At 40.2% G+C, this 20,337-nt stretch overlaps 2 protein-coding genes across 3 annotated transcripts in view; both read right to left on the bottom strand.

The window, feature by feature from the left end:
* Positions 1-80: 80 nt before the first annotated feature.
* Positions 81-7,259, bottom strand: trpv6 (transient receptor potential cation channel, subfamily V, member 6). The gene is made up of 17 exons (XM_056269948.1): positions 7,176-7,259; positions 6,464-6,624; positions 6,029-6,126; positions 5,822-5,944; positions 5,576-5,716; positions 4,621-4,719; positions 4,346-4,521; positions 4,089-4,235; positions 3,830-3,909; positions 2,962-3,097; positions 2,781-2,867; positions 2,588-2,664; positions 2,043-2,208; positions 1,884-1,950; positions 891-1,159; positions 700-806; positions 81-607 (listed from the first exon to the last, which is right to left on the bottom strand). Exons 2-17 carry the CDS (start codon positions 6,592-6,594, stop codon positions 355-357), a joined length of 2,157 nt encoding a protein of 718 aa, XP_056125923.1. The 5' UTR covers positions 6,595-6,624; positions 7,176-7,259; the 3' UTR covers positions 81-354.
* A 4,549-nt stretch (positions 7,260-11,808) lies between these two features.
* Positions 11,809-20,337, bottom strand: part of ephb6 (eph receptor B6) — a 61,650-nt gene continuing 53,121 nt past the window's right edge. The window contains exons 17-19 of one of the 2 annotated variants that reach the window (XM_056269943.1): positions 14,231-14,415; positions 13,993-14,148; positions 11,809-12,438 (exon numbers count right to left, since the gene is read on the bottom strand). In XM_056269943.1, coding sequence (XP_056125918.1) covers positions 12,333-12,438; positions 13,993-14,148; positions 14,231-14,415 — 447 coding nt within the window. In that variant the 3' untranslated portion in view covers positions 11,809-12,332. The remainder of the gene's footprint in view (positions 12,439-13,992; positions 14,149-14,230; positions 14,416-20,337) is intronic. The other variant, XM_056269944.1, reaches the window with a different exon arrangement.

The raw sequence follows: 20,337 nt of genomic DNA, 5'->3' as shown, positions 1-20,337 counted from the left end.
AGGGGCATATAGATGCTAAAAATACATTTTTAGAACAGTTTTATTTGTATTACAACTGCACTCATTTCTAACTGTACTGATCATTTACACAAAGCTTGTTTATTTGCACTAAATATGGCTAATATTTACATGATAATGTATTGAATTGCGCATGCATTCTTTTTGAAATGTCTCTTTTTGTATTTCTTAATTAAACTTCCACCTTTATATGTAACAATATTGATGGTGCACACCTATATGTTTGCATATTATTAAACAGTAGAATAATACAGAATAATGTAACGGGAACCATTTAAATATTAGGAATGTCATTTCACCTAAACATTACTACTTGATCTTGTGCCATTTTTAGATTTACTTGAAATCAGGGGAATCCACATTTTCTTCCTTTTCACATTCTATACTCTGGCGAATGAGCTGCCAGCATTGCCTTGGCCTCCTTTTGGTTTTAGCCATGTTGCTCTCAGTAAAATGGCTTTGTACTGGATCATATCCAGTGTCACTCTTGCCTGTTTCCTCCTTCTCCTTGGCTGATTCTCCATCCTTAGAGAATGCGTTAACATAGCGTCTCATCTTTTGCACCAATAGATCATTGCGATCCTCCACTCTGGAATCATGAGATATTATGAAAGAATAAGAGAAAAATTAGAGTGTTTCGTGATGCTTTTGTATTGAATTTGTGATTCTGGGTGTCCTTACCGGAGGTACCAGCATTCTCCAAGGCCAAAGGCCAGGCCACAGACACCCAGTCTTGGCCACAAGCGCAGTGATAGCCTCCGTTCCAGCATCAGAGTAGTGGCCACCACCTGTGAAGAGAGAAACCCATGTTCACCCAACATGCTTCCAGAACAATAAATGTGGGCCTGAACTAGTCTAGCTACAATAGCAACCTGTGTCCTCCAGAGTTCGTCACGTTCCTGGGTGACCCTCCACTGTGTGTCGCTCATCATGGCGATCAGGAGGTTAAACAGGAGGATGTAAGAGACCACGCTGAAGCAGATGTGAACAGAGTGCACAACTGGATGTGTGTAGAGAGTGTGGTCCACTGGCAAGTCTATCAGGCCGATGCTCAGCTCAAACTGAGAGAAGACGGTGATGGGGAACGAGCGGTATGGCGGTAAAGCTAAAGAGTCTTGAGTCATGTAGAAAACCCACAAGCCTGAGGAAGGAGACAAGGAAGTCATTATTTACATTACAAACTCACAATAGTGCTGGGTAGTAACTGATCATTTGTAATTTGTATTACGTAATCAGATTCCAAAAATTAAATACTTGTAATTAGATTATAGACCTTGGTCAGGATAGACGCCATATTCAATGCGGATGAAAACAAGGCTGTGAGGGATAAAGGACCTAGATCACACAACGTACTTCTCTCCCTCACAGCCACATATTCATTCCTGTCAAAAATTTAATATGGCTACCCTGACTAAGGTCTATTATGTTTTAAAATAACAATTATCAGATTAAATAATCAGATTACAGTTACTTTTTTATGATTCACAAAATGCAGTAAATTGTTCATAATTTATTTTTTATAAAAAATGTAATTCTAAAAAAAACTTACTGCAGTATACCTTTGGAAAGTTTTATAATTTTACATTTTTATAAATTAATTAATAGGTTTATCAACTTGTAGTTCCTTCACAAACCCCAGAAAACCATTATGTAATGTAATGTTTAATGTTGTTGATGATAATGGCATATTTTCTTTCTCTTTGTATTTTTATATCAAATTGGTACAAGTTTATCCTATTCAAAAGTAATCTAAAAGTAGTCTGATTGTATTGTATCGTCATGTAATTTGAAATCAGTAACAGACTACAATTTGTAAGCAATTTACCCAGCACTGCGCATTAAGATGCAACTGTATTTGAACTAACCGGTTGAGGATCCAATGAGGAAGATGAGAGACAACCACATGAACTTTGTCAAATCTCCAAATATTGTCTGCAAAACAAAATCCACACAAATACATTATTAAGCTATGCTGGTTCTACAAACCAACAACAGTGAGAGGCTGCCTCAGCAAAATGCTCCACCTTCTGAATCACAATCACATAGGGTCCCAGCATCTCAAAACCTCGGGCGAAGTACATAACATTGGACCAGCCGAGAACCAGAGCCCAAGCCATCGGCACAAGCTCTCCTGTCATTCCAGTGGTGCGCATCACACACAAAATCACAACCAGACACGCGTAGCTTCCCCTGCCGCAGAAATACAAGGAAATTCAGTGTAAGAGAATGGATGCGAGTCAAACTGATTTCATTCAACAAAAATGCAGGGGTTTTCAAATATTTTGATGCCAAACCCTCCAATATGATTATCCCCAATATGTTTATTATTATTGATAATAATAAGAAATGTTTCTTGAGCACCAAATCAGCATATTAGAATGATTTCTGAAGGATCATGTGACACTGAAGACTGGAGTAATGATGCTGAAAATTCAGCTTTGCCATTTAAATTACATAAAAAAACAAAACAAATGTATGTATATATACAGTATATTGTGATATATTTTGGGTTCTTGGACCCCATTTGAAAATCCCTGTGATAATAGACTTTACAACAAGATAAACTCACAAAGTGACATGGAAGGGGCCTCCAAGTGCAGACTGGCCAAAGTAGCGTTTAGCCCCCACTTTCAAAATACTGGGAATCTGAAAATGATTCAACATAAGGTATGAGTATTTTGGCATAATACCAATAATACTTTACATTTCATAGCATAATGTTTTTAAAGTCAGACTGAGTTGTGTGGGGAAATTTAGCTGACCTCTATCAGCAGAATAACGATGGCTCCTATGAGACTGATAATTTCTCCAATTAAACGCAGGTGATCTTTATAGGACTGATAGCTCTCCTAAACACACACACACAGAGAGAAATTAGGTACTTGCAAACATATATAAAAGTGCTTTGACATACAGAAATATAAAAATAATAATGTTTCACACCGTGAAGCTTTTTTGTATTTTTATGGTGTTGTCGTTGTCTGCTTTGGTGTAATTCTCAGGAATGTCCTTCAGGGGGCGGTATATACAACACAAAGTGAATATGCTAATATACAGCAGGTACACCAGCATTAATAACCTGTAAACAGATTAATAGAGCAACATCATTAGTTTGACTGAAATTCTAAACATAATTTCCTATATTGTGTAAGGATTCATAGCACACTACTGCTATTAAAGTGAAATGTTTTCTGATAAAATCATGCTGAATATGTGGAAACGCTTGAAGCTGTTTTAACAGTCAGCAGAAAAACAATTCAGGTACGACTACTACATGACAACATAACAATGTTCCTTTAAACCTCCACATGTCACATTACACTACATTTTGGACATAATTATATCATAATTATGTTTTCATGATTTTACATTTGATTTAATATAATATACTATAATTTGTAGCTCAAACAGTAAAGCACGCACCAATTCCCAGGGAATGCATGAACCGATTAAAATTTGTATCTTGACTACAATGCTAGTAGATCTGGATAAAAACAAATGTACAATTATGCATAAACAAATGCATAATATAATATAATAATTGCATCACAAAATGTAATTAATTGATTGAAGATACCGTTATCTTCTCTGTGTAAACTACAAAAACTTGTATTTGTGAAAACAATAGGTGTATGGTGTTTCTTTATAAAGTGACATCGCCAACTACTGGCCTGACAGCACAATACAGCTTTTTTTTTTTTCAATTACATCATTGTCGTGTAAACGTACCCTGAAACAGCTGTAATTATTTATAGTTTATTAATTAAACTTTCTAAATGCTGTGTTTTTATAGTATGTGATAGTGTGGCACCTGAAGTAATGTTTCCCATACAGATTCCACTTCAGCCTTACGAGCTGCCGCACTGGAGTCAACTCAAGAATCCTTCTGGCCTGAGACAGAGACGATGCACAAAGCACTTAGTTAAGAGATGAACTAACAACACCCCAGCTAAAGCACTTTGGCTTTGTCTGTTATTTATTATTATTAATGTTTAAGTTGAGTTTTTCCTGTTCTTCTTTGTCAAGGCCTGTTTGATATGCTGTAGTGTGTCCTGCACACATTTACACACCTCTCTTTTCGGACTGCTGACAATAACCTCAAGCACTGAGAGGTCATCCACCCTGGAGTCAATCTCAGTAAGGTCATAAAGGTTGGAGGTCAATGGTCCCAAACTCCACTGAATAATGCGTCTGCGGTTAACCAAGTGCTGGAAAGCCTGTGCAGCATCACAAAAACATTAGCCCATGCTCTTTAAAAGCTGCAAAATGTTACTTTGCAATCCTGTGACAGAAAAGGAAGAGATGCATGAAAAGATCTCTTTCTCACCACAAGGTTGCCCTCCTTGGCAGCGAGTTTGAATGGTGTGAGGCCTCTGTAGTTGGGAATCATGTCTAGTGGGATTGGGGGGTCCAGATCTGCATCGTGTGACATCAGAATGTCAAAAATCTGACATGCAGTGGTTTTATTGGGCTGCAAAACCAACAGATGCAGGATGGTATTACCTGTTCATGAGAGAAAGAAAGTTACACACACATATGCAGATATACATGTCAAATTGGGAGTAACATATTTAATTAGGCCAGTAAGTTATTTTCTCTTACCAAGGGAATCCTGGGCCCGAATATTAGCCCCAGCTTTTATCAACATGGACATAATTTCTTCATTACCCACACAGCTTGCAAATGCCAGGATGTGTTCACCTACATTTACACAATTTATTTATTAATGTTTCTATGTAAGTATGTATGTAACAGTCATGGGAAATAGTAATAGTCATCTCTCTTGATGGTTATCCACATTTCAACTTAAAATATTTATAATTAAAAGTATAGTTCATCCAAAAATAAAAATGTACTCATTTACACACCCTCATGCCATTCTCGATGTTTATGACTTTCTTTCTTCAGACAAACACAAACAAAGATTTCTGTGAGTCCATATGTGAATGGGTGCTGATAGGTTGATGCTTAAAAAACCAGACACAACGATCCCAGTGGATGAATCAATGTCTTCTGAAGTGATCTTGATTTGATTTATATTATTGATTCAAATCAAAAATAGAAATCAAATTTCATAGTTAAGTGAAACGATAGGTGTGTGTCAGAAAAGTACTAATATTTTCAAATCTTTTAACTATAAACCAACGCTTCCGGCGAACTGTCCTAGGCGCGCTCACAAGTTCAGCTTGACATAAATATAAGTAAGTGTGTTAAATTAGCCCGGAAGAACAGAGGATGCCACTTCTCGCGTGAGCTTCGCAACACACTTACATCATGAAGTCTCGTATGACAGTAGCCTGGAAACAATGACTTAGTATTTTTCTTACACACAACTTTACATCTATCACTTCAACATTCACCTACTGGGATTAACGTCACGATTACTGTGTGGTTTTTCAAGCATCAAAGGAGTGGCAATCTTTCAAAAAAATGTCATTAGTGTTTATCTGAAGAAAGAAAGTCATATACATCAGTAAATGATGAGAGAGTTTTAATTTTTGGATGAAGCAAAAATAATTCCTAAAAACGATTAATAGAACAGAAACATCCATCTCACCAAAGTACAGAAGTCCTCCTCTTCTTTTGCGGAAGTACATGCCCGTGACCCTGGGTGTTGCCACATCACCCCCTCTTGTAATCAACTCCTGGACAATGTTAACATTCTGGTTAACTGCAGCAATGTGAAGGGCTGTTAAACCTGTCAATCACAGCATACATCCATGAGATCTTCTAGCTGCACAAATAGTTATAAAATTGTGTTTTTGAATGTTTGAGGAACATTTCGATTTTTTAAAACAACGACCTTGGTAGAGTTCAGAGGTCATAGGCTCGTTGATGAGCTCAGGTGCTCCATCCATTAATGCCACAGCCGCTTGAAAATTATCATTCATCACAGCAACATGCAGAGCCGTCTCTCCAAGCTCACCTGGAACGCACACACAGTGTCAGATGTATTTGTCATTCAATGCGCCGGTTATAATGTAAAAGAATGGCAAAAACTGTGGTTTACCTCTCTCAAAGATATTTGTAGATGAACAGTCAAGCAGTTTCTTTATGCAGGCTGCATTATTCTCCTTAGTGGCGGAAAACAGGGGGATGTCATTTACTCTGCAGAACAGAAAGAGAAATGACTACAACCGTAGGTGGGAGCTGAGATCAGGACATCTCTTCCCGTTATTAGTGCTTGCAAGGCAGCAGAACTGTGTTGATATTCTTTTACAATTATTTTCCTTCATTAATTTACTTAATTTCTGTAATTAATCCAGACTTCATTAAAACATTTAGTAAATAATTAATTTAGAATTTTTTTTAAGAGATTTAAGATTAAACTTAAATCTCCTTTTGATTTACACTGTTAAATTATTACAGACATTACATATATTTATAGAATCAAAATGCAAATGTAGTGCCTAATTTATTATATTGATAATAGTTAGTTATTCACTTTTTGTTCTGCAAGAGGAAGGTCTCATCCAACATTTCATTCCATCCTTTTCTATGCTGAAGGCGGAACTTCAGCTGGCTCCACCAGTGATTGATCTCTCCTGCAGCAGTTCTGGAGATGGCTGGTGTCATGGTTTCTGGAGGAGTGTCAGACCAAAAAGACTGACAGGGAAAAAAAATCCACATTACCAAAAAAGTAAACCACAGAAAAAGGTGATTTTCAAAAATGCATTAGGAATTTCTGCATATTTAAATGAACATGCAGGTGAAGCGGTTTCCCTGCTCATCGGCTCATTCAATATTAGTTATAATCAGTATACTTTATCATCATAATTTAAAAGATCCTTTAAATGTAACGATTCTTTTAAAAATTATTATCACGCAAACTTTGATTAACTGTTTTTGTACAATGTAATCTAACACTTAAATTACTTTTGTGTGTATATATATATATATATTCAAGAAAATATATTAATATATTAATTAAATAATAATTACTACTACTACTACAACTAATAATAATAATATTTTTGAAAAGAACAAAATTAACAAAGCACATTTTTATGTTAACATTATTTTACAATTCTTCTGCCAAATTTAATAAAAAATGCAGAAAAACAACCACTTACCAGACTATCCACTTTCATAACATTACAATCAGTTATTTATGCACTTGCTACAAGATGCCTGCATTCAAAGCAATAGTCACCTACCTTACAAAAATCCTAAATACGTTATTCCAATGTTATTTTTGGTAATTGCTGTATAGCATGTTTGTTTGAATGTCAGTGGACAATAGAAAAATAAGCAGTCTGACATCAGTATTTATACTTTTAGCTGAGCCAAGAAAGGAGGGAGGAGGACGTAACTCACACAGGTGGACAATAGAAGAGGACTCTGAGGTTTAGGAGCCCAGTGAGTGACCCAATAGTTCAGGACAGACTGGGACAGTTATGTTAAATACTTGTGCTTTTAGTTAATATAAATGTTATGTTAACAACTTAAAGGGATAGTTCACCCAAAAATGATCATCATTTACTCACATAACTTTATTTCTTCTGCTGAACACAAATTGAGATATTTTGAAGAATGTCGGTAACCAGTTGATGGACCCCATTGACTTGGGGTATTTTTTCCCATACAACGATAGACAATAGGGTCAATCAACGGTTTGATTACAAAATAAGATTCAAAATATCTTCTTTTGTGTTCAGCAGAAGAACTAAAGTCATACAGGTTTGGGACAACTTGAGGGTGAGTAAATGATGATGGAATTTTCATGTTTGGGTGAAGATCCCTCTAAATACTAGCTTTAAACAAATCCTTTAATATTCAACATTACGTTCTTAGGACTTTATTAAGTCTACTGATTGGGTTTAAAGATAAACTTAAAGGGGCTTTCACTATGTACCTCTATGGAGTTTCGAGATTGGTCCGTGGTCCATATTTTCCGGTCCTCACCCATCATCTTTAACTGAGTAAGCTACCTGAAACAAAACCATATCAGTCAACACTTTTAAAAACACTGAGTCGGATAAATGTACAGCAAACCTGTTCCAAACCAGCTGAGGTATACCAGGATGTTCCAGATGATTCAAAACAACCTTCAGTGGCCGGAACATTCACCTTAATGGAAACGCAGTAGGTTTTGAGGTGCAGGGCCCAACGTCCGATCACTGTGCGATCAATGAGCGTTTGTTCTCCTCCACTGAACACTGGATCAGGCATAAATCCACATAAAACCAAAGAGTCTTCCTTGTTGTTGGCCAGTGACAGATAGGCTACAAGATTTCTTCTCTCAGTAATGTGGTGAAGGACTGGTCAGACAGATACCACCCCACCAGGTCAAGGCATAAACCGGTTTTCGTAATTGTTTTCACGTCTTTCAACGTAACAGGACAGACCACTTATGTTTTGGCGCACTAAAGGTCGCCTAATGTTTTGCACGTAGGCTTTCGTTCCAAAGCAGACGTTTTCATGTGGTAACTACCAAAAAAAGTCCGTCAAGCTGTCAGAACGAGCGAAACACATGTCTAGTTTAACGTAAAATATGGTGTAGGCTACTGTTTTAACCATCGAGTTCACATATTTCGTTTGTTTTTCGGTAGGCTATATAATTTCACCGGTAACATATGACCAAAAATTACTTTCGAGTTAATCTAAAAAGATTTCTTGATGCATTTTGCAAAAAGTTGTCCACATAAAATAAATGGTCTTTTTATTATTATTTATTTTAATAAATGGTCTTGAGTTCAGGTGAACATTTTTACATGATGTAAGTAAATAGTCACGTGACCAGTTTAATTCCAGTTTGTCCCCCTCAGGGCACCAGCAATAGATTACTAATGTATGATTATGTAGTTTCCTACTGCTTACAATTGTGTCCATAAAGCACACTTTTACTAACATTTTTTAAACGTTTTTAGCATTCAGATAAAATTTGGGATTAAGAGGACATTATAGGCAAAAACAACATCAGAGAGTGGATGTGTAATAAAGGGTCATTTAAGGCATAATACATAGTGGTCAAACACTAGACGTAAAAAGAAAAAACAAGGCCTAATTGTATGTTTACATCACAAAGAAGAAATAAGTGTTTTGGTTAACCACGAGAACAGTGTCAGTGGGGACATAAATGAAACCTGATATATTTTGTACATCAACTTTGAATGTATACATTTGCAAAAGGTTTTACATTTGGCTAAATGCTATTGATTAATTTAAATAAGTTTCAGGTGAGTTTTGATAGTGTAAAAGACAAATGTTTGATGGTCAGGTACATGAGTCATAATGGTTGGTCAATAGTGTTTTAAATGGCTTGTGTAAAGGGCTCAAAAACGCATTATGGGATACTATCTATAGAATGTTAGTTGGACCGCACGTTGTGAAGTAATGGATGTTATTTTTTTCTTCTTCCAGTTATCTTAGTCATGTGTTGTTTTGCATTAAAAAGCACATATTTGCTAGATGTTATTTTGGAGGTTCAGAACAGCCTGATAACCAAGGCATGTGTTTTACTTTGACTTCTTTTGGGAGTTACAACTGTTGTTTTTTTATGTTAAGATGTTGTAAGATTTCTGTGTGCAAATTATTGTGATTTCATCCTGCCTACCACAAATGTTTGCAAACAACTTATTTTGTTGCATTGATTTAATGAATAGTTTCAGCTAAGTTCAATAAGGTCAAAGCGTAGCATGAATCTAGAGTTTTGGTTATTTTTGCACTTAAGTCTTTGCAGGATGCTTTTCACAAACCTATATGCTACAGTATGTGCGATATTTCGAATAATCAGCAATAATTTACAGTGTAGGTGTTGTTTAGCAACAAAAACAAGTGGGTGCATGTTTTTGTTTCGCAACATAGAAATGGTTGATGCATAATAAAGTACGTACTATAATAAGGACTATTTAAAAAAATGAAGGACTTTTTTTTTCTCCCCTAAGTTTTCAGTTGTGCTGCTTAATATTTTTGTGGAAATGTAATGCTTTTTTCCAGAATTCTTTGATGAATAGAAAGTTTCAAAGAGCCGTATTTATTTGAATTTTTGTGTAATAATGTTAAATTCTTTACTGTCACTTTTAATTTAATATGGAAGCATATTTCCGCCACGGAATAAAAAACATACAAAAGGTAATTGAGACTCAACGCATCCTTGCTGAATAAGTTTTAATTTCTTATGCATGTTTAACCAACCTACTTTCAGTTAAAGTAGTTAACTTGTGTATGTGTGAATTTTGTGTCCATTACCCCTATCAGATCATACTCTGATCTCATTCTTAGTATCTCATCCACCTCCAGGTAAAGCTGACACACACTGATTGGTGTCTGATAGCTGTCATTTTGCTGACTGACTCTGTGCTGTTTATGGGGAACAAGAGGGACATTTCAGCCGCGTAATGAGAAAAGACTTTTTTGAGCTTGAAGATAATACAAACAAATTCAGTAGTCATCTTTAAACAAAATCATATATATTTTACAAAATTGGACAGTAGTGGAACAGTGGTGAACAACTGTACAATCAAACAGATTCAAATATACATGACCACACTCTCTTTTTACATATTTCTTTACAGATGAATCCATTCACACACACAAACACAATTTTATTTACTTCAGCAGCACTAACCGGTTCCATCCGTAATGTAAATGTCACTCTCTCTTTCTCACACACACACACACACACACACACACACACACACACACACACACACACACACACACACACACACACACACACACACACACACACACACACACACACACACGCACACACACACACACACCTCTCGCTTTCACTTCAGCCAGCAATTGTAGATCACATTTACTGCAAGACTTACTTCACAATGCTCATATATTACAGTGTCTCTTAATGCTACATCATTTGCGGGGTGTGGACAGGACTAGGATGGGTGAGGGGAAATGGGCTCACAGTAGCACAGATGTGCTTTTGTATGTGAAATGATTATCACAGGTGAGAAGATGGAACGTCACAAGTCTTAGTCATAGGTAAGCAGTGAACTACTGTGGCCTTGTGTATGTTTGATACTCGCAAAATACAAAAACTTTACTGTTTGTCTCTGAATAACTTACTGTAAATACTGTATATTATACAGCCATACATTTAGCATACAGTGCAATTATTTTTTCTAAATGTCTTATTTTTGTATAATAATTTTGTTTTCCAGTAAAAATAACATCCATAACACAAAATGGATTGACTCAAAACAAAATAGCATTTTTTTTGTATATCTTGAGAAAATATTATTTATTTTTCTTACACCATTGCCAAATAGTTTTTTTAATAGCTAAAGAAATTAATACTTGTTCAGCAAAGACACATTTAATTGATCAAACCAGTTACAGTAAAGAGATTTAGAATGTTTCAAAAGATTTCTATTTCAAATAAATGCTGCTCTTTTGAACTTTTGATTCATCAAAGAATCCTGAAAAATGTGTCGCGGTTTCCTCAAAATATTAAGCAGCACAAATGTTTTCAACACTGATAATAATAATAAATGTTTCTTGAGCAGCGAATCAGCATATTAGAATGATTTCTGAAGGATCATGTGACACTGAAGACTGTATCACAGGAATAAAATACATTTTAAAATATATTAAAATAGAAAATAGTTATTTTATATTTTAATAACATTTCACAATATTAATTTGTGTAATGCATTTTTTTGATAACTGCAGTCCTTCTGAGCATAATGTTTCAAAAACATTAAAATATCTTACAGAACCCAAACCTTTGAATGGTAGTGTGTATTTTCTGAAAGAAATATTTACGCTTTTTTTTTTTTTAAAGGGGACAAAATAATTGACAAGCTGTCAACATATATATATATATTTTTGAATATATTTTTCCTGGAAAACATTGCAAAATACTGATAAGAAACATGATTTTAAACAGTGTACCGAGGGCCTTGTGGTGGTTTTTATGTGGTTTTCAGTTTATCAACCAATATGAGTATTGTTAGGTTGTATAGTTAAAAATAAAACTTTTAGTGCCCTTGACCACAAGTGCCAACAAAGACATAACAGTCAATTACTTTCTATTTAAAGTGTCCGATTGTCCTCGCAACTGATTGTGAAGGAGCTTTCTTTTTGTGTTCTTAAGGCGCAAGTTCATACTGAATGGCATCAAGTAATGAACTGATAAGTAAGAAAGTGAGAGGTAGTGCAACACTGTAAGCAAAAGAAGAATGTGGAAGACAACAGTTCAGCAAGGGGTGGAACAGATGGGCGAATAATTCATAAAACTCTTCTTTTTCACTCAAGGCTCATTTGTCGTCCTCGTCTCTATTCCAGTGTTCTTGTGGGATAGATCTCCCAGCATTCACTGCTGTGTCAACACAATGTAGGAAGCATTAGACCTCCACATGTCCCTGAGTGAGGTGTGTCCTGAGCTGCTTCGCTGCGTTTACGATCTTCCGCTGATGACCGAGAAGATTCACTCCGAGAGCCTGAACATCCCTGAGTGATAAAGAGAGAAACATAGAAAAGTTCAACTTAAAACGTTTTTTTTTATGTATAGATTTTATTATATTACTCTTGTCCCAGATCCATACATTTAATCTTAAAATATGAATAAAATTTTGTATTTGTTGTATTAATATATAAGACTAATTACCTGTTAGAAACTAATCTAAACAAAGAATGGAAATAAAATACACCAAATATTTCATTTTTTAAAGGTACAGTGTGTGATTTTTTGCGGCATCTAGCGGTTCGGTTGCGAGTTGCACTAAGGGCTCAGCCCACTGCTTACCCCTCCCTTTCGAAGAAGCTACGGTGGCTAAAACGGGACAAACATATCGTCGTCTGAGACAGCAGAGAATAGCCAGAGTAAGCCAAGAGTGTGTAACATTGACAAATAAGCCAAATTTATAAGCATGTAAATATTTTTTTTCAAGACTTGGTGGCACTGGTCTGAAACTTCTCAGACTCTTTCAGGGCATCGTGCCAATGAACCATACCAAGTTTTTTAATGACACGTTTATGCGTTTATAAAATACAGCATTTTAGTACAAAATTCTAAATTGGGCTGAAGCCCAAAATGGCCGATATGGGAAAATTGGATATCATTTGACTCGGCATGACGCCCCAAATGTAACGAAACCACGTATGATTCTTGGACAAATTGTTCAGAAGTTATATGCAAAAATAGCAATTTTTCGTATATCCGGACCAGTAGGTGGCACTGCGCCAAAACGCAGCATGTTGTCTCAGGTCATGCGTGTGATGACATGTACCAAGTTTGGTCTGAATACGATAAAGCGTTGCGGAGATACAGCCTTACGTCTGTTTTTGCAAGCGCTACATAAAATTAGTTTGCGCGGTATTCGAGAACGGTTTGACGAATCGACTTGAATTCCATAACTTTTTGTTAGCATGGTGTGAAGATGATCTGGTTAAATTTTCGTGAAAATCGGAGCAACGGCCTAGGAGGAGTGCGAAATGGCAGACAAATTTTCATGACGGAAAATGACGTCATTGGGTGCAATCGAATCTAGTTTGTTTCTAGCCCTTACGGTTCAAAAGTTATTGGCATAAACATGAGTGAGACTTGGACAGTTGGTGGCGCTAGAGGGATTGAGTTAGAGACTCCAAACTTTCAACGCACTTTCAGTGCTTGGCCCCTAATAATAATAATAAGAACACCAACGCATACAATAGGTGCCTACGCACTTTCAGTGCTTGGCCCCTAATAATAATAATAATAACACCAACGGATACAATAGGTGCCTCCGCACCTTCGGTCATTGGCGCCTAATTAGAGATGGTGGAAAGGGCACTGTGCTGAGAATATTTATTTCTGAAAAAATTAAGAAAAATTGTACATTCTCCTGACAGATATGAATGAATGAATGAGGCATTTATATAGCGCTTTCATATGTACTACTGTACACCCAAAGCGCTTTACAATCATATCAGGGGGTCTCTCCTCAACCAGCACCAGTGTGTAATATGTAATATGTTGGACATTGTAAGTGGAAAAACTAGTGTGAAAAGTGTGTTTAAACTTACTCCATAGTGAGCATGCTGACACTTTCCAGACTGTGGTACTGTGCTCTCTCAAACGCATCCCTATACCGGTCCATCTTTAGAGCTGTTAGCCAATCACCGACTGTTAACACTGATGAGAGGTCAGTAGGGGTGGGGCTTAAGAGTGGCTGGGTGGGACTAAGAAAGAGGAGAATATTGTAAAAGATGAAACACAATGTTGCCTAATAATGAAAACTAAATGTAGTTTTGAGCATCTCACCGGCTGTGTTCTGCCTTTAGGGAGGCAGGGTGGCGAATGAGACGGTCAAGGGATGACAGGAGAGAGTCAAAGCCTGGCCGGTCCTGCCTGTCGGCCTGCCAGCACTGCAGCATTAGAGAGTGAAGAGCCGGGGGACAACCGTTCGGAGCAGGTAAACGGTACTGATCGACCACTGCCTTCATCACCTAGAGAGGGGAATTAGGGAAAACATAACACATAGAGCAGTGTTTCATTGTATGAGTCACATAGAAAAAAAAAGAAAAAGGAATGGACAATGATTTTGAAGAAACCTGCAAGAACTGCAAAGAAAAGAGAAATCAGATGAGAAATAAAACTAATTTAGTAAGGTGTTATGGAAATACTTGGTAACAGAGTGCAACAATTCAAAACAAATATGATTCATTCAGTATATACATATGAAATATCAGTTTACATTTCCAAACATTCCTTTTGCCATTAATTCTAATATTTCAGTGAGAGTTTTGTATGCACAGGAGTCTGACAACAGCTAGTATGATCCACACAGAGAGCTGATCTCACCATCAGCGAGTCCATCAGTTATTACATGAAGAAACAGAAATAACTGAGACAGACTAAATCCAGAAGAACTGCAGCAACGTTGTATGAAAAGCTACAAAGGGACGCAAGCACACAACAGAGTAAGCTTTTGCGATGAAGCAGGTGCTCTGTGTCAACTGTCTGTCCTATTTGGTGTTGTTTGTCCTGTAGGAACTTGAATTGTTACCAATAAGCACAGCTGAAAGCATGTGTCTTCCTGCCCACGTTAAACTTCGGGAGGGGGGGGGGGTAACCACCCTGCTATTTTCTCACACTGCGTCATCGGTGCAGTGTGAGTTCCCGACTGTATGATCGGTGTGTGATACTGTTTGGATGCGAGGCAAGTGTAGATTATGAGGCCGGTTAATTAAATGAATATTATCTCGCTAGAGCAGTTAGATATTTTAACTAAACCTATCATTCAGACTTTGTTTCACTTTTCTTGTGTTTATGGCTGCATTTATTTCTGATGAACTAACATTTTAATTAATTAAAATCATTTAATTCTGATGAATTAAATGCTGTCAAGTGCAAATGCCGGATTAAATGCCGCTGTCAAGTGCGCTTCGGGACACATCTGTTTCCAGAGAACGCACGCTGCAGTGTCTACCCCAATGACTTGTGGCCAGGCAGTGTTCGCGTCCGCACAACGGAAATCATTTTCGATTATTCCCTGCAGGTTCTCTGCTTCAGGGTACTGAAAACGAGACGAAAATAGCAGGGCGGTCCCCCCCAGGGAGAGATGAGCGAGAACCGCTCCTCCACGGAGCCCTCAGGAAATCGATGTTTGTATCCAGCGTCAAGTGCGCTTCGGGACACATCGGGTTTCAGCGAACGCACGCTGCAGTGTCCGCCCCAAGGGCTTGCGGGCAGGCAGTGTTTGTGTCCGCACACTGAAATTCATTTTCGATTATTCCCTGTCGGTCCTCCGCTTCAGGGTGTTGAGAACTAAACCGAAGGAGTGTCCCCTCTAGGGAGCCCTCAGGAAATCGATGTCTGTATCACGCCGTCAGGTGCGCTTCGGGACACATCGGTTTCCAGTGAATGCATGCTGCACTGTCTGCCACACAGGCTTGCGGCAAGGCAGAGTTTATTTGGCAGGGTTGGGTATTGGAACAAGAAGTAAACTCCCTGCTGATAAAGGAGGCAATGGAACGTGTTCCTCCTCCAGACAAGGAGTCCGGGTTTTACAGCCGCTACTTCATAGTTCCGAAGAAGGATGGGGGGTTGCGTCCAATTTTAGATCTAAAACACTTGAATCGGTCTCAAGGGATATTCAGGTTCAAGATGCTCACTATTCCACACCATCGTTAGTCAGATCAAATCAGAGGATTGGTTTGTCAAGATAGATCTGAAGGACGCATACTTCCACATATCCATCCTTCCATCTCACAGGAGGTTCCTGATGTTCGCTTTCGGGGGCGAAGCGTTCCAATATCGGGTTCTTCCGTTCGGCCTAGCTCTCTCCCCTCGCATATTTACCAAATGCATGGATACAGCTCTAGCGCCGCTGAGGCTTCAGGGTATCAGGGTGCTCAACTATATCGACGACTGGCTTATTATGGCCCACATTTACATTTACATTTAGTCATTTAGCAGACGCTTTTATCCAAAGCGACTTACAACTGAGGACTAAACCAAGCGAGTCATCGTGAAGAGGCAAAAACAACGCAAGAAGTGCTCAAAATACAAAGTTCAGACATAGCTCGGAGTAGCATAAGCCAGGCAAGCGAGGATTCAGAGGAAAGGATTTTTTTTTTTTTTATGTTAAGTGCTCCCGGAAGAGATGAGTTTTCAGTTGTCTTTTGAATGCTGTCAGGAATTCTGCATTCCGGATGAGGGTGGGGAGATCATTCCACCAGCATGGAACCGTGAATGAGAATGTTCTGGAGAGTGATTTTGTGCCTGTCACGGTAGATGTATTCGCTGGTTCCTTCTAGTCTTGTGTTTATGTTGTTGTATGAGTGCACGTGTGCAAGGGGCGTGTCTGTATGTCATTACCTGATCCACTCCAGCTGTTCATCATTACAATCACCAGCTGCAGTTCATCTCACCACGCTTCTTAAACTCACCGCTGTTCTCTCACCTTTGTCAGATCGTTGTTTGATGTTCCCCTGTCTTCTGGTTCATGTTCCTGCCTGGTGTTTCCTGTCCGTGTGGATTTGGATCGTCTCACCGTTTGTCTGCACGTCACCGGTATTGACCATCGAAGTCCCTGCGTCACCTATCTCCACCTGGCTCACTGCACCCTGGACTTGTGTGTTTTGTGCTTCAAATAAATATTGTATTATACTCGCGATTGCTTCCTGTGTTTCTGCCTAACATGACAGAACGATCTGACCATGGTATGGAAGCAGCGAGCGCCTCGTCATCCTCACTCGAAGAGTTCATCCATCACAGCATCCGTAGAATGGACTCGCAAGAGAAGGAGATTGGAGATACGGGCCGTGCAGTTCAAGCCCTGGTGACTTAGGTGTCCGAGCTCACCCAGCAGATCCAGCGCCTACGACCTCCCACTGCGCCACCCACACCGGCCGTTCCTCCCGCACCATCAGGAAGCCCCTCCCAGTCAGAACCCCGGCTACCCACCCCAGAGGCATACTCAGGTGAACCGTCATTTTGTAGAGCTTTTTTGACTCGATGTTCTATGCACTTTGCCCTGCAACCTCACACTTTTCAGACCGAGCAAGCCAAAGTGGCGTTTGTGCTGACGCTATTGACTGGGAGAGCGGCACTCTGGGGAACGGCGGTGTGGGAGAACCAAAATCCATGCTGTGCCTCGTTCCAGACCCTCGCCGCCGAGATGAGACTGGTTTTTGACCGTGCGGTCACTGGAAGAGAGGCGGCCAGAACATTGGTCGAGCTACGGCAGGGAAGAAGATCAGTGTCCGAGTTTTCCATCGAGTTCCGGACCTTGGCGGCGGAGTGTGGATGGAACGAGGAGGCGCAGTGGGACATGTTCCTGCATGGGCTGGCTGACCACGTCCAGAAGGAGATCTACGCCCTGGATCTTCCCACTACCCTCAACGGACTCATTGATCTGGCCCTGCGGGTGGACGCTCGGCTGTCCAGAGTCGAGCGTCGAGCCACGCCCACCCGCACACTTGAGGCAGCCGACGGGCTACGATCCAGCGGCAGGGACGTGGTCAGCCCCGTCTACGATCACGAGCCCATGCAGGTGGGTCGAGCTCGGCTTTCCCGGGAGGAGAGGGAGAGGCGGAGGTCCCAGGGCCTTTGCCTGTACTGCGGAGGAGCCGGACACTACGCCTACAACTGTCCGGTAAAAGGCCCAGCCCGATAGTAAACATGAGGCTACTATCGGGTGGGATCTCCGCCAGGAAGACCTCATCCACGACAAGATCTACCTCCACCCTCCTCTCGGTAAGACTAAGATGGTCAGTCCACCAGCACGATTGTCAAGCACTGTTGGATTCAGGGGCCGAAGGTAATTTCATGGACCATAATTTTGCACGCAGATTTCAGATTCCCATCAAACCCCTCCCACAGCAGATTGCAGTTCATGCACTCAACGGACAAGAACTTCCCACCATCTCATTATCCACTGAAGAAATCACTCTCATCACCTCTGGCAATCACTCGGAAACTATTTCATTTTTTATTCTGGATTCACCCCTGGCACCCGTTGTTCTAGGACACCCATGGCTCATTCAACACAACCCCCGAGTGGACTGGATACATAGATCTGTGCTGGAGTGGAGTCAGGAATGTCATAGGTCTTGTCTCGTGTCTGCTTGTTCGTCTGTACCTGTTTCTGTGTTTCAGGAGGAAGCAGGGGATTTGTCTAACGTGCCCGCGGAGTATCTGGACCTGAAGGAAGTGTTCAGTAAGTCTCGTGCTGCTTCTCTCCCTCCGCATCGTCCCTACGACTGTGCAATAGATTTACTCCCAGGTAAGTCTCCGCCTAAGGGCAAGTTATATTCGCTTTCGATTCCTGAAAGAGAGGCTATGGAGAAATATATTTCTGATTCTCTAGCAACCAAGTTCATTCGCCCTTCCTCTTCTCCAGCGGGGGCGGGGTTCTTTTTTGTGGGGAAAAAGGATGGTTCTCTGCGACCTTGCATTGATTACCGAGGGCTGAATAACATCACGGTAAAGAATACTTATCCTTTGCCGTTGATGTCTTCAGCCTTCGAGAGGTTGCAGGGAGCATCCATCTTCACCAAATTGGACTTACGTAACGCTTATCATTTGGTCCGCATCAGGGAGGGTGATGAGTGGAAAACTGCGTTTAACACCCCTAGGGGGCACTTTGAATATTTGGTCATGCCGTTTGGGCTGTCCAACTCCCCAGCAGTTTTCCAGGCACTGGTCAATGACGTGTTGCGAGATATGATCGATCAATTCATATATGTCTACCTGGATGACATATTGATTTTTTCTGCATCTCTCCAGGAGCATGTGCAGCACGTCCGACGAGTGCTTCAGAGGTTGCTAGAGAATGGGCTTTTTGTCAAGGCGGAGAAATGCGATTTTCATGCACAGTCTGTTCCTTTTTTAGGATACATCGTGTCGTCTGAGGGGATGCGGATGGACCCTGAGAAGATTAAGGCTGTGGTGGATTGGCCAAGTCCAGATTCCCGCAAGGCCCTGCAGAGGTTTCTGGGGTTCGCCAATTTCTACCGGCGATTCATTCGCAACTTCAGCCAGCTGGTCGCGCCTCTGACTGCCTTGACCTCCCCCAGAACTGCGTTCAGGTGGTCCGACACAGCCGAGACTGTGTTCAAGAAACTCAAAGGCCGCTTTGTTTCAGCCCCCATTCTAATTACCCCTGATTCATCACGTCAGTTCGTGGTGGAGGTCGACGCATCAGAGGTGGGAGTAGGGGCGGTGTTATCTCAGCGTTCACCTGTAGACGACAAGATGCATCCTTGCGCGTTTTTGTCCCATCGTTTATCTCCAGCCGAACGTAATTACGACATTGGTAATAGAGAGTTGTTGGCAGTCAAGTTGGCGTTGGAGGAGTGGCGTCACTGGTTAGAAGGGTCGGGGGTACCTTTTATCGTCTGGACTGATCATAAGAACCTCGAATATATCAGAACTGCTAAAAGATTGAACTCCAGGCAGGCTCGGTGGGCACTTTTTTTCGGTCGTTTTGATTTTTCTCTCCAATATCGTCCGGGTTCTAAGAACATCAAACCCGACTCACTTTCTCGTATATTTGATTTTTCCGGTCGCCCGTCCACTCCCGAGTGTATTTTACCCGAAACCGTATTTGTTTCAACACTCACATGGGAGGTCGAAGCGAAGGTCAAAGAGGCCTTGGAAGGGGTAACGCCTCCGCCCGGGTGTCCACCGAACCGATTATTTGTGCCGGAGGGCTTACGGTCTGACGTTATCCAGTGGGGTCACAGCTCCAACGTAGCTTGTCATCCAGGAATTAATCGCACTGGATTTCTAGTCAAGCAACGATTCTGGTGGCCACTTATGGCTCGTGACATTCGCGATTTTGTTTTGGCTTGCTCTGTTTGTGCCACGGGTAAGTCTTCCAATCGACCTCCAGATGGGCTACTTCAACCGCTACCGGTGCC

Source organism: Rhinichthys klamathensis, unplaced genomic scaffold (assembly GCF_029890125.1).
Source record: "Rhinichthys klamathensis goyatoka isolate OS25496 unplaced genomic scaffold, OSU_Roscu_1.1 h1tg000295l_1, whole genome shotgun sequence".
Classification (NCBI taxonomy): domain Eukaryota; kingdom Metazoa; phylum Chordata; class Actinopteri; order Cypriniformes; family Leuciscidae; genus Rhinichthys; species Rhinichthys klamathensis.
Note: the sequence above shows the minus strand (reverse complement) of the source record. Positions and strands in the feature narration are given on the sequence as shown.

Coding starts and splice junctions, on each gene's coding strand:
- trpv6 (XM_056269948.1), bottom strand. CDS start 6,594: ATGACACCAGCCATCTCCAGAACTGCTGCAGGAGAGATCAATCACTGG. Junction 6,127..6,463: donor TTCCTCTTGCAGAACAAAAA/GTGAATAACTAA, acceptor TCTGTTCTGCAG/AGTAAATGACATCCCCCTGT. Junction 4,720..5,575: donor AGGAGGACTTCTGTACTTTG/GTGAGATGGATG, acceptor GTGTAAATGTAG/GTGAACACATCCTGGCATTT.